Consider the following 13,624-nt stretch of genomic DNA (forward strand, 5'->3'; position numbering starts at 1 on the left):
GCAGCAGGGCTGCTTTGATTGGCTTGATGTTGGATCTGAGAATCTGCACTTTAGGAGGAGTCCAGCTTTGCTCCCGAATTCCCAGTTTGTGTCAGGATATCAGGAACTGGCTGATACAGCTGTTGTTTGAGGAGAAAATAATTGAAACAATTCGGGTAGGGGTGAGATGACAGTGCTGCTTTTGCTGCCGTGCTGAATATTGATCATTTCGGGTGATTAAGAGAAAGTTATTCCACACTCAGTAATATTTCATTTGCAAATTAGCCTGTTCTGCTTTAATTTCAGTGCCCAGCTTGGCACGTGGCCACTTGTCCATGTCTGTGCCCTGGGGTGCAGCAATCCATCTGTGAGAATTGTCCCAATTTCGGCTTTCTCTGGTGCTGCACAAGTGTGCTTTTCTATGCCTGTGGTTCTGCTGACTGTTCTACACCTGCTGGGCTTCTTCCACCATCCTTAAATTGTTGTTTGGGTTTTTTGCCTAACTTCTAAATAATTAGGAAATTAAATTTAGAAGCAGAGCATTCAAAGGAAGAATTTTAAATTATGGCTGAATGACAGCAATGAGAAAACTTTAAAATAAAAAGGTACTTGAGCTTCTTTAATATTTCAAAGCTTCATAAGCCTAATTTTTCCTGGAATTCTGAGTAAATTGGATACTCAGAAGTGCAGGGGTGCTGGTGCTGATCCTGATCCCTGTGTTCCCTGGAGAACAGCGTCAGGAAAAGGTCCTTGGGAAGCTGTTTTTAATAGTTTTGGGTAAAAGCTGCCCAGAGGGGCCTCAGGAGCAAAGCCCTGCAGGTTCATGGTCTGGGCATGTTGGTGGCCCTCCGTAATGGATGTGGGAGGTGATCCATGAAATTGGCCAGGGAACCTTTATGGCAGGATAAATGGCAGCTCGGATGAAATGAAATGAAGAAAATGAATTTTAAACAAGAGCTGTATGGTGCTGGCCAGCTGAGCCCCAACATTTCTCATCCCTTAAATTAATGGGGCATTTGTACTTTCCGGGTCAATGCAGCTGGAATTGGATCATCTCCCTTCCAGTTCTCACTGCTGGATTCTCTGTTTGCTCTTTCCATTTGAATTTTATTTTTTTGGTGTGAAAATTCCAGCTGCTGCGCTCAGCCTGAGCTACAATTAGCACGGTGGAGCAATTAACTACAATTAACATGGAGCAATAATGAAGCAGGAGGAAAGAGTGTTTTATAAAGAGCCTGACATCATATCCCTCACACCAGCGCTGTCACCCATTTACTGGGCTTACTGGTGTTACTGGGAGCTCCAAAACCCACCCTCCCACCTTAGTGTGGAGTTCCTTTCCCCATGGAAATCTCTTCCCATTGCCTGGGAATTGTTTCATCCCCAGGAAAAAGGATTTCAGAGCTGCAGCAGAGTTTCCCAAACCGTGCTGTGGTCTCGAGCTGTCGAAAGTGTTATCTCACCTCCTCTCTCTTTCAGCTGGGGGGAAAAAATGCTTCTGTTCAGTGCTGAGAGCCAAAAATCCTTTGAAGTCTCCTGCTGGAAGGCAGTGGAATATTAATGTTATTGGAACATTAAATAGGGAGAGTTATTCCAGCTTTTCTGGGAGCGAGGAGAAGTGAAAAGGGCTGGGGAAATCTCAAAAGGTTTTCAGCAGAGGTTGATTGCAGCTGTTTCTTGCCTTCCTGGTAAACACCTCTTGCCCCAAAGCTTTAAAATCTAGTAAAGAAGCTGAAGAATTCACACCAAAAAATGAGTTTTCACTCGATGAATTCTGCAGGGAACCTCCCAAAAAGCAACTGCTGCTGTTTTCCTGCCACGTCCTGCACCTCCCAAAGCCAAGCAGAGTGAATAAGGAAGGCACAATGAGGAAGAAAGATGCTTTGCATGGATCCCACCATGGGAGGGCAATGGAAATCCCTCTTCCCAAACAAAGCCCTTTCCACCTTGTGTTTGCCAAATCCAGTGTTTAAAGGGCAATGTTCCATCGGGTGTGTGCTGCTGGAGATAGGAGCTCCAGCCTTTGCATTCCTGCAAAAAAATCTGCTTTTCCTTCTACTCCAAAAGTTGAGTTTCATGTTATGGGGGAGAAATCAGCTCTTTGCGTTATTTTTTGATTCCTCAAAAATTGAAAAAATCAATTTTTAAGGAAAAAAAATTTTAATTTTTCCATTAAAAAAGAATGGAAACAGGACTGATGAGGAGGTGCCACAGCATTCACACCATCACATTATCAGAAACTTCTGAGATAGAATTTATACCAACTTGCTAAGTCAATATTTTCATTTTTTCACCTCCAACATTTGGATTGTAACTTGAGGTCTATTTTACCGACAGTTTTCAGAGGAATTGTCACAGCTTTTGCCATTTTTCCTCTCCTCCAGTGCTGTGTTCATTACTCTGAGTGTGATTACAGCTTGGCACCTCATATTTGCAGGTTCCCAACGGTGCTAAACTGTCAGGACAGCTCCTGCTTGAGCCTCAACCTCTCAGCTGTGCCCCCAGCACACTCAGATATTTGTTCATGCCTTCTTTTGAAGCAGATCAGCTTTTTTTTTCCCTCCAGAAACAGAAGAGGTCTTGGACTGGAGCAGCAGTGAGGCTGAACAGCTCAGTTCACCCATTAATCCATCCAAAGGGTTCTCAAACCTTACCCCAAAAAATCCCCTACAAAATGATCTGTCTGCCACAGCACCAGCCTGGCCCCACCCAGAACATCCAGAACATTTCTGAACGACTGGAAACCACAGAAAAGCTCAGTCATGCACCCAGAGATCATTTCTGAAGAATAAAATTTTATTTTTTTTTGTTCTGGCTGAAAAAAACTGCATACACATGTTCAGATCTGTGCAACCTTCACCACATGTCTTCGTTTCCAAACCAACTTGTGCTTTGAAGCATGCAGGAGCCCACTGCAGCTTGAGAAGGAAGTGAAGAGGGTTTTTTTTTTTTTTTTTTTAATCCTAGGGCTGTGCAAACATCATTTGAAAGCTATTTACATGTTGCACCTCTCACTTCTATGAGCAGGAGCATCAGCTGGTAGAGACGTGCAGAGTGCAGCTGTAATTTATGATTTGGCATCCACGTTTGATTTAGGTGCAAAGTGAAAACCAAACAAGCCTCCCATTGTTCCAAAACCTCCCCACAGGCAATGGTAATAAATCTGATTTCTTCTTTGTAAAGGAGATCTTTAGCAGCACTCAGCCTTCCCTGCAGGTATTAAAATATTATTTCCACTCTGGATCTTCTTCCCCTGGTGTTGACTTGCACTTTGCTGCTGAGTGGGAGCAGCAAGAAAAAAATCTTGATTTTCATCAGAGATGGCAGGAGGGCACTGAAACAGAGCAGGGCTGCTTCTTTCTGTCATCTTTACCGAACTGCGAGATGAGGTGTGGAACTGTTTCCAAAAAGAACATGTTTTAGACCATCTGGACTCAGCTGCAGGAACTTAGATGAGAAAAAAGCTGGATTTAAGTTCAACCTCCTGTTGCTTTCTCTTCTAAATTCCTCCCCCATCCATTAAAGCCTCGAAGTCAGTACCCAGCCAGGTGTGAGCACTCAAATCCTGCTGGACATCCTGATTATTGATATCCTCTAACCTGGCCAGAGAAGCCACGGGACATTTTGGGGGAACCAGAGGACCAAGGGACCACAGGAGCATATTTGTGTGTGATGAGCCACCGACACATCCTCTGCCAGAGCGATGGGGTGAGGCTGCTGGGGGTGGGAGCTGCTTGGATCTGGTGGCGTTTGGGTGCTGTGTTCATCCCCAGATGATGGCATTCCCACATGATGGCATTCCCAGATGATGTTCATCCCCAGATGATGTTCATCCCTGGATGATGTTCATCCCCGGATGATGTCCATCCCAGATGATGTTATTCCCACATGATGTTCATCCCCAGATGATGTTATTCCCACATGATGTTCATCCCCAGATGATGTCCATCCCCAGATGATGGCATTCCCAGATGATGTCCATCCCCAGATGATGTCCATTCCCAGATGATGTTATTTCCAGATGATGTCCATCCCCAGATGATGTCCATCCCCAGATGATGTCCATCCCCAGATGATGTTCATCCCCAGATTATGTTATTTCCCCAGATGATGTCCATCCCCAGATGATGGCATTCCTAGATGATGTTCATCCCCAGATGATGTCCATCCCCAGATGATGTCCATTCCCAGATGATGGTATTTCCAGATGATGTCCATCCCCAGATGATGTCCATCCCCGGATGATGTCAATTCCCAGATGATGTTATTTCCAGATGATGTTATTCTCAGATGATGTTCATCCCCAGATGATGTTCATCCCAAGATGATGTCCATCCCCAGATGATGGCATTCCCAGATGATGTTCATCCCCAGATGATGGCATTCCCAGATGATGTCCATCCCCAGAGTGCTGCTGGAGCTCAGTGCCTCTCTCTGCCCCTCAGTGAAGCCAGCAGGGTTTCCCTAAATGCCAAACTCCAGCCTGAACACCATTTCCCCAAGCTGCACAAGCTCCTGGTCCCTCAAGAGACCAACTCAGTTCACGACAGAGCTCTCGGGCTGAGCCCCGAAAATCTGGGAGAAGAACTGCAAGGCCAGGCGGACGTGGATGGGGACAAAGACGTAGGCTGTGTAGACCACCATGGCCACCACGGTGACAGTGATGGTGTGGAACATGGACTGCTCCCAGGGCTCCAGCACGTAGCTGCACGTCACCAGCTGGTACTGGTAGTACAGCCAGTAGATGTAGTCCTTCACCCTCTTCACGTCCATCTTCAGCTCCGGGGGCGGTGGAGAAGACCTGGAATGAGAGGGAAGTTGGGATTTCAGCTGGGATATTCTATGGAATCACTGCACAAACTGAGTTTGCAAGGTGTTGGTGCCACCAGCTTCCTGGAGCAAAGCAAACTGCTGAGTTCTGCAGCTGCTGCTCGGTTATTTCAGCTGTACCTGCTGGACATTCCCAGTTCCCAGAAAAGCTGTTCCACCCCTGGAAGTGTCCAAGGCCAGGCTGGAGCAGCCTGATCTATGAAGGTGTCCCTGCCTGTGGCAGGAGGTGGCACTGAATGGTTAATCTCCCTTCCAACCCAAACCATCCTATGATTCTATCAGTTCTGAGTATGTTTTGCTATTCATTCACTGTGGAAATCAGGGAAATGGGCAATTAAAAGGAAAGGCTTTGGGCCAGCTTCCATAAATGTTCCGTAAATTCCATGTATGCCCCAGAATAAAGATGAGATTTGAATAACTGCTCTGTAAAAACTCCTCTGCTTACTTTTGATAATCGTTTTTATTGTTCTGCAATTGTTGGGAATAAAGAAAAGACAAGTCATGAAAGAGAGAGGGAGAAAAAGTAATCTCCAATTGCAGAAGAATTTTTTTTCTTCAGCTCATTCTGAAGAAATGAAAAACATTACAGATTAAAAGAGTATTTAATGGAAGTTACAAGCCTAGGAAAGATTTTCCTCTTGGGTAATACCTTTATGCATTCCTTGTTCCCAGCTCCACATGGAAAGGAGAATGGCTGAGCAAGAATTAACTAGAAAATAGGGTTTGCTTCCACTGTTCGTCGTTAAAATAGCTTTTTGGCATTTTCAACAATCTTTAAATGCAGGCTAAAAACATCTATTTAGAGGAAACAGAATGATAAGGTACAAAGCTTTACAGGGGGATTCCATTATTTTGGGGTTTAGGGACATTCCAAGCAGATCAGTCCAAAGGGAATACAGCAGATTTCCCTGCTGGAAAATCTTCCAATGTCCCGTTTTCTTCCACACTTCTGTTGCCTAAAATGCCAGGAACAAAGAGATTTGGACACATCACATCCCTCCCTACAAATGGTGTTTGTAGTGAGTTTGGGGCAACAGAACTTTCCTGTCCCTCAAAGAAACAGATCCTAAAGGAGCACTGGAAAAAGTCATGGCATGAATGGAAGCAGATTCCTTTCAGATCCTTTATTTGAAAGCAGAACTCCAGAGAGAGGCCTTAAAGCCTTGTAAATATTGCAAAGGCTGCAGTAAAAGTGACCCAGCTGGCAAACTGTGCCTCCCTGGGAGCCAAAAGTGTCTCTGCTCTGCCTTGTGCAAAAAGGGCAGCATTTCCCACTGCAGAGGTGAAGCTCTTTCTATGCAGTGGGAAGGATGAGGATATTAGGCTCCTCTCCAGGATTATGGGGTTTGCAATGGGGTGTGCTGGTCAAACCCATCCCATCGTGGGTAAATCCCTGCTAATCCTGAGCCCTGCCAGGGAAGGTGCAAGGCTGGAGCACTGCTGGGCTGTTGGAGGCTCTGAGTGACCAGAGGTGCACAGAAACTTCCATAAAGTCAGCAGGAAAAACATCCCCCAGGCTGACTTTACCCATATTCCAGGCTGCAGCCTCACCAGCATCCCTTGGAGGGAACATGAATAAAGGAGGAGGCAGCTAAAATCATGAGCAGCCCTTTTGATTGAAGCCAAGCCCTTGTTGCCTTTTTTCCAGCCTGGGGATTGCATTTCCCTGCAGCTCCAGCACGGTTTGGGTTGCTCTGCTTCTCCCAGCTCCCAGGGCAAGGCAGTAATTCCATCCCCAGGCACTCAGACCTTCTGGATCAGCAGCAGGAACACGAGCTGCCTGCCCGCTGTGGTCTCCTAATGAATGGTGGAGGTTGGGATAAGTAAAAGGAAAAAGCAAATTACAGTGTGCTCTCACTGCTGCTGTGCTTCCCCTGCATGCCATCCAGCCAGCCCCGTTAGCAGGCAGTGTGCAGGGATAGCACAGCTCCAGCTGCATCATTCATGAGGCAAAACACACCAGGGCAAGGGAAAAAAAAACATTTAAAACCAGCTGAGAGGTAATGAGAGCCCAGGCTCCCCCTTGGGATCTGTGACAGATCCCTTGGGAAAAGGATAATTTGCATTTGGGGCTAGGCTGAGGCAGAGGGAGCAGAGCAGAGCTCCACACCTCCTGAGCTCTCTGGCAGCTTCAGCACCCAAATTAATTGTAGCAGCAATCAAAGGGAATTGCAGATCACTACACCAACTTGGGAGGCTGAAAATCTGCGTTTCATTTCATCCTAGGGAGGCTTCCACTTCCCCTTTATAATCATTGCTGTGCTTTATTATATTACTGCTGGCACTCTGACTTGAAAGGGCCCTGAGATATTCACTCATCAGCTCCCAGTATTCCAGAGCAGGAGATAATTTGTTCTTATGCAATTTTAACTCGGCCTTCATTTGTCTACAAATCAGGATTTAGACACTCGATGGTGGTGTGGAAATGCCTTCCTGTCGAGAGGCCATGGGACTCTGACAGCCAGCTATGAGGGAAATGAAGACAATTCAGCTCCTATTAAGCAATATTCAGATTATTTTCAGCAATTCCTCCCCCAAGAAAGAAAAAAAAAAAAAAAAAGAAAAGCAAGAAGAGAAACCTGTAAAGCAGCTTTTAAGTGGCTGCCTGATTTTCTTGCTTGTTGACACATGTCTCCGATTAGGGCAGCTGAAAAGATAAATCATCAAAAATATCAAGGTTTTATTCCACAGCATGCCTAATCTCCCCAATTTCTTCATTAATGACCTTATTTCCTGGAGTCAGAGCTAGCTGGGGAGTTGGAAGATGCCAGTGGTAGGTCCTTTGCTGGGTAATTTCTGCTCTGAGCAGGTGGGATTTGGGGAATTTTGGTCACATTTTCTGACCCGTGGCCGGACAGCTCCTGCTGGGAAATTCCTGTGGAAAGAAACATTCTTGCAGGGGAACTGGGATAGACTGGTTTGTGAAGAATGCTTGAAAAACACCTTATGCCCTCAGCAGGAGGGGTTGGTCAATTTGCACACACAGGGAAAAGGAGTTTCCAACATATATCGAGGAAAAGTTTATCCAGAATGGGGAAAAACCAAGCCTGGAGCTGGAAATGTCCCCATGGGCACTCAACAGGTGTTCTCTGCTGCTTTCAATGTAGAAATAAAACAAGAAATATTGAATATAGAAATATTCAATTCAATATTGAATTGGCTCAAAATGGGCCAGTTGCTGAATAATTGCTGGGATAGCCCAGCAGCAAGAGTAGGTGGGGTTTGCAGCATCCTGAGGGATTCCTGAGGGATTGGAGCTTCAATAAAATCCTGCCACGAAGCCCTGGGGGGTTTCACAGCCCCAGCACCCCTGAGCACCCAGGAGTGGGCAGGTGTAAGCAGGCAAAGTGCCAGGATGATTTTAGAGTTGTCTGCTCTGGAAATAATTGTGGATATTAGAATATAAATGGGTGCTCGCCCCCTTGGGATTGAAACAGAAATCCTCCCTGCAGGTTATTTATCTGGAACTGTTCTTTGTAATTTCTCTGTGTTCAGTGGGTTTATTCTGCTGAATATCCTGACTTACCCAAGGCACCAATCTCATCCCTCTTGCTGCTGCCTTAGTTCTGGGATTTTGAGCCCAGTGATGTTGTAAAAGCCAACACCTCCAGGAGCAACCAGCACCAGGAAGGGATTCCCATCCCCAGCCCATCAGGCATTTCCTCTCATGTTTTGTTCAGTGAGCACCAAGCTCAGGCAATGAAAAGCAGTGGATCAGCACTTGGGAAGAAATTCGATGAGGCAGCAGCTAGGGCAGGGAATCCAAAGCCCAGCATTTCCTGGGAACACCACCTCCTCCTGCTCCTCTGCTGCATCCATGGGGCTGCAATTCCTGCATGGAATGGCTTTGGAGCAGCAGCTCAGCCTGGAAATCTGCCTTTCTTTCCCTCCTGGCAAGCAGAGCCCTCAGGTTGCTGTGGCACTCCCACAGGGATCTGTAAATGCACCTTCCAGCTTGTCCTCCCAGGGAGGAAATTCCAGACAGAATGGCAATGAGAGGAGCAGCAACAATCCCACTGCAGACAAGGATGCACCTTAAAAACACCTTTACTTACAATTTAGTGTAATAAATAACCCTCCTTGGAATTCTGGAGTGAGGCAATGCTGGTTTCTCTCCCTCAGCTACCTGAATCAGCACCTCAGCACCTTTGGCCATGCTTTCCAGAGCTCCAGGAAATGCAAATCCCTTCCATCTGTCCCGTGCAACGCCAGGAGGAAGGTCTGAGCTGGGGAAAATTGAGTGCTGTGCATGACTCAGATATTCTGCATGTGGGTGAACGTGGTTTGACTGAGCCTGTGGGGTTTGCTGGAAAAAAAAAAATATCTTCCAGGAGTGGAAAGAGGTAAGGCAGAAAGAGCAATGATGTTTTCAGACCTGTTTCTGCTTTACCTCGCTGGGGAGAATGAATTCCAGCACCTTCCTCATCTTTAACACCAACTTCCTTCCTGCTGGCCTCCGAGGGAGCAAACAGGTGCTATTTTGGGTCTCTCCAATGTTACATAATGCACACAGCACCTTTCCCTCTTCAGGAAGACTTCCTTTTACCTCTGCTGACTTCCAAACAAGGCAGCAAAACCCTGCTGGAGTGGCCACGCCTGCCCAAAGTCTGCCCCAACTTCCTCATCTCCACCTGAACCCAAATCTGTGTGTGTCTGTGCTCCTCCTGCACCAATCTGGGCTCCCAAAATGTGGTTTGGTGCTGGAATTTAGCTGCATGTCTCCATGGATTGGGGAGCACATGGATTCCTGTCAGCCTGACCCCCCAGCTGATGGGAGAGCAGCTCAAGAGTTGCTGAATTTGCTCCTTCAGTTGGGCTGAGTACACACATGGAGTACTGATGGCCTCAAACATTGGGGAAAAGCCCTTTGAAATGAGATCCACAAGTGTTTGACCCTCAGGAAGGCAGAGGTTGATCTGCAGCACCCACGGGGATCTCATTTGGAGAGAACCTTCCAACTGTTCCATCCCAGCCCAGCAGTTGGAAGAAGCTGAAGTTCAGCCTGATTTTCATCCTCACCTGCCCCTGACAGCTGAGGTTGCTCCCTGCAAAGCCACAGCCCTAAAGAACTCATCTCCCCTAACTCTGCAGCCTGGCTGATTTCTGATTGATCAGTGCCCAATCCCATCTCTACTCAGGCACAGGGAAAGGACAAGATGCAGCTTCTCTGTAGCAACAACATTCCTGGAGCAGCTCTGTCCCATTTTCTTCCAAGGCCAAATTAATTTTTCAACAATTTTCCTGTTCTTCCCTCCGCTGAAGTTTCCCCAGTCGTTTCCTTACATAACCAGCTGCAGTTTATGTACAAATCCCTTCCTTTCCAGCTTTCCCTGGGCTGAGCATGGTTTGGGCTCTGAGTTCTCCCCCTGGACAGGACTTGCACCTTGGAGCAGAACTGCTGAGCAGCTTTGCTGGAGAAAATGGGTAAAATGGCAAATTGAAATCCCAGGGAAAGCTTTCCCTCTGTTTCCAGTGCAAGCATGATTTAGGAATGTGGTTTTGAACAGATCTAGTCCCAACCAAAACTTCATTTTTGTGACTGGAGCTCAGCGCCAGGTTTGAAGTGCAAACACTTAAAAATTGAGAGTTCTCAAAGATCTGTTCCAGGAGCATCTCGGAGGGGTTTGCCTTTGTTCCTGGTGACAAACCTCAGTTCCTCACGAGATTTGGGACCTCATCTACATCCTCTGAAGGCTTTCAAGTAGTTCAGGAGGTTCTGTAAACACATCAATCAACAAAACAGCAGATGCCTGGGCTCGAAAAAATAAGATTGACTTTCAACTGTAGCCCTGATTTTATTGTGAGTAATTTCTGAGGCAGCTGAAAGTAACAGCTTGGGTTGTGGGTAATGAGAGAAGGTGAATATTGTCCCAGCTGTGACAGGGATTAGGGGAAAACTGGGACCAAACTCTTATGCAAGTGCATCCCCCCTGGGAGCTCATGAAGGAAGCAATGTTGCACCACTCCAGCCACTGCTCCGAGGGGAAAAGGAGAATTGCAGTGAGATACTTGCAGCAGATAAGAAATAAAAAGGGAGATGCACTTTTTTGCACAGGTTTAACCCCACCTGTGCAGCCAGGAACAGCTCCCTGTGCAGGCTGCTTCCCCCCTGTGAGCAAACAGGTTTGGACACACAGGGCTGCTGATATCCATAAAATGAATTAAAAGCTCCATAAAATCTGGCTTGGCAGGACACAGAGCAGAGCCAGGCTGCTCCTCAGCCAGCTGGAGAGCTGTGTCCTGCTGCCATGCACAGCCCCACCTGTCCTGGAAGCTTTTTGGGCACAGAGGGGTGGCACAAGCCTTGCCACGGGCCCAAGCTTCTCCCCGGGCAGCATTTCAGCACATCTCCCTTTCCCTGTTTAATTTATTTATTCCGAATAATCTCCAATGCTCCGTGAGCTTCCAAGCTTTCCTCCCTAAGCCGAGGTTAACAACATCCCAATTCCTAAGGCGTTAAAACCCACAGTCCTCAAAGCCCCTTGTGCTGACTAAGCAGAGCCTGAGCATTTATTGCAGGGATTCTCCTCCATATTATCCAAGCTTTATCCAACAGGGAGGCAGGTCCTGCACCTGCTCCCCACCGACGGCAGCCACCAGCAGCTCTGAGGAAACCAAGGAGCAAAAATCCTCCCGAAATGAGTACTGAGTATATGAGCAGCACAGTCACCTTCCCTCCTCCATCACCCCCCGCCTATTGCCACCGTTTTGCTTCTGGCTGTTTGCCTCGTTTTTAGGGAATCTCTAAGGCAAACACCTTCCTGCCGGCTGGATCAACACCTGGAAATCCCTGACTGCAGGGCTGCAGCAACAAGTCACAGAACCACCGAAGGGCTTGGCTAGGAAAGGACCTTCAAGCTCATCCGTGCCACCCGCGGCCAGCGACACCTTCAAGCCCCGAGAGCCCTGGCTGGAGGCTGCAGGTGCGCCTGGAACGCCAGCAGCTCCCGGGAGGAAGGCACAGCCCGGAGGTTGTGTCGCTGCCAGCCCCGCTCCCGGGCCTTCCCCCCGCGCTCCGCGCTCCTTACCGAGCCGCCGGGGCCCCGCCGTGGCAGCGGCCGCGCTCGCCAAGGTCACCGGCCCCGGGCTGGGGGATGCTCCGCGACTCGCCTCCGCCGCGATGCCCTTGGGCGAGCCGAGCTGAGCGGGGAATGAGCGCCGGCACAGGGGCACGCTGCTGCGGATCACCGGGCTGCGGGAACAGCGGGATGCGGGAGCGCCGGGATGCGGGAGCTCAGGGATGCGGGAGTGCCGGGATGCAGTACACCGGGATGCAGCGCACCGGGATGTAGCGCACCGGGATGCGGGAGTGCCGGGATGCGGGAGCGCAGGGATGCGGGAACACCGGGATGCAGCACACGGGGATGCGGGAGCGCCGGGATGCAGCACACAGGGATGCGGGAACACCGGGATGCAGAACACCGGGATGCAGCGCACCGGGATGCAGCGCACCGCGGCTCCGCGCCTCCCTCTCCTCCTCTCCGCTCACCGCAGCTCCCCAGCCCGACGCTGCCCGCGCTTAAATCCCCACCTTTCTCCCTCCCTCCCTCTTTCCCTCCCTCCCTCCCTCCTCCTCCTCCCCGGCTGCTCACCTCCCTCCCGCTCGCTGCCGTGCCCGCAGCCCCGGGCCGGTCCCGCTCCCTCCGCCCCGCCCGCTGCCGCAGCCGCTGCGCTCGGGTTTGCTGCGCTCGGGTTTGCGGCGCCGGGGAGCGCGGAGGAGGAGCAGCGGAGCCTGGCTCGGGGAAACCCGTGGGATGGAGCTGGCTGGCACCTCCGGGACGCCAGCTGTTTCCCCGGAGCGCCGTGTTTCCCTGGCTTTTCCCGGCGCTGCCGTCATGCGGGAATGCGCCAGAGCTGCGCCGCGCGGAGCGCTTCGTATCGCACCTCTCTGTCGCGATAGACACCTCTGCTGGGCGGTTCTCCTGCCTGCCAGCATCCCGGCTCCGAGGGGATGAGCGGGAAGGGCGATGTGCTCCAGGGGTCGGGAATGGTCTCACCGTTTCTCAGGTACCCCCAGGGATCAGGGGAGGCTTTCCAGAAAACATGGACATGGATGGAATAACGACGAGACTTGATCTGGAATCGTGTGGAATGCAAGACCCTGCCAACCACCCAGGTTTCTGTAGGTTATTCTGTCCCAGACATAAAAAAGCTAAATTTAGTGTCCTGCTCGCTACCAAAGAGCTACTTGAGAACTGAAATTTGAGAAATAAAAGCGACAGGAATGCTTTTCCCCCCTATATTCCCCTGGGGCAGCAGGATTCCGGGTACAACCTCCCTCACCAAACAAACCGTGGCTGCTCTGGCACCCACCGGTGTCTTCCAGCCACAAAGGAATGCAAACCGTTTCAAGGGCTCACAGTAACAGCAGGGATTAAAGCTACTCTTTCCCTCTTTCAACACATTTTAATGATGCTTTAAAACTGCTCTTTCCCCGGTGAACACCCTTAGAAGGCACTTGAGCAAACAGAGCCGCACAGGTGACAAAGGGGCCATCAGGATGTGACACTTTCATTCCCAACCCCACACTGCCTCGTTCTGCTGCTGCTGATTTTTTCATAGATGTTGACTGTGGGATCGATGCTTGCTTAGCCTTTGATTTTAAAATATTCTCATGCAAAGGCTTTGTTTGAGACTTTTAAAGAGTTGTGTCGCTTTCTGGCTCGGAGCAGAACTCCGCAGTTCTGTGCTGTGTCTGGACATGACTCGGGCTGGTGAAATCCCTGCTGCCCGAGTGGGCAGAGGTGGGAATGGTCAGAGTGGTTTTGCAGGTGATCGGCAGTGGATGGTGTCACCCCAATCCCCCCAGAATGGT

The 13,624-nt window shown here is 49.3% G+C and overlaps 1 protein-coding gene across 4 annotated transcripts; it reads right to left on the reverse strand.

The window, feature by feature from the left end:
- Positions 1–2,754: 2,754 nt before the first annotated feature.
- SPTSSB (serine palmitoyltransferase small subunit B) lies at positions 2,755–12,788 on the reverse strand. Of its 4 annotated transcripts, XM_085068955.1 has the most exons (3): positions 12,217–12,235; positions 11,838–11,949; positions 2,755–4,780 (listed from the first exon to the last, which is right to left on the reverse strand). In XM_085068955.1, exon 3 carries the CDS (start codon positions 4,750–4,752, stop codon positions 4,516–4,518), a length of 237 nt encoding a protein of 78 aa, XP_084925081.1. In that variant the 5' UTR covers positions 4,753–4,780; positions 11,838–11,949; positions 12,217–12,235; the 3' UTR covers positions 2,755–4,515. The 4 variants fall into 4 exon arrangements, with proteins under 4 accessions (XP_084925081.1, XP_084925078.1, XP_084925077.1 ...); XM_085068952.1 differs by lacking the exons at positions 11,838–11,949; positions 12,217–12,235 and adding an exon at positions 12,694–12,788; XM_085068951.1 differs by lacking the exons at positions 11,838–11,949; positions 12,217–12,235 and adding an exon at positions 12,402–12,630.
- Positions 12,789–13,624: the final 836 nt, after the last annotated feature.

The sequence above is a fragment of the Lichenostomus cassidix genome, chromosome 9 (genome assembly GCF_008360975.1).
Source record: "Lichenostomus cassidix isolate B80296 chromosome 9, HeHo_3.0, whole genome shotgun sequence".
In the NCBI taxonomy this organism is placed as follows: Eukaryota; Metazoa; Chordata; class Aves; order Passeriformes; family Meliphagidae; genus Lichenostomus; species Lichenostomus cassidix.

Bases quoted from the DNA above. Each gene is read 5' to 3' on its own strand.
- SPTSSB (XM_085068952.1), bottom strand. From the start codon at position 4,752: ATGGACGTGAAGAGGGTGAAGGACTACATCTACTGGCTGTACTACCAG.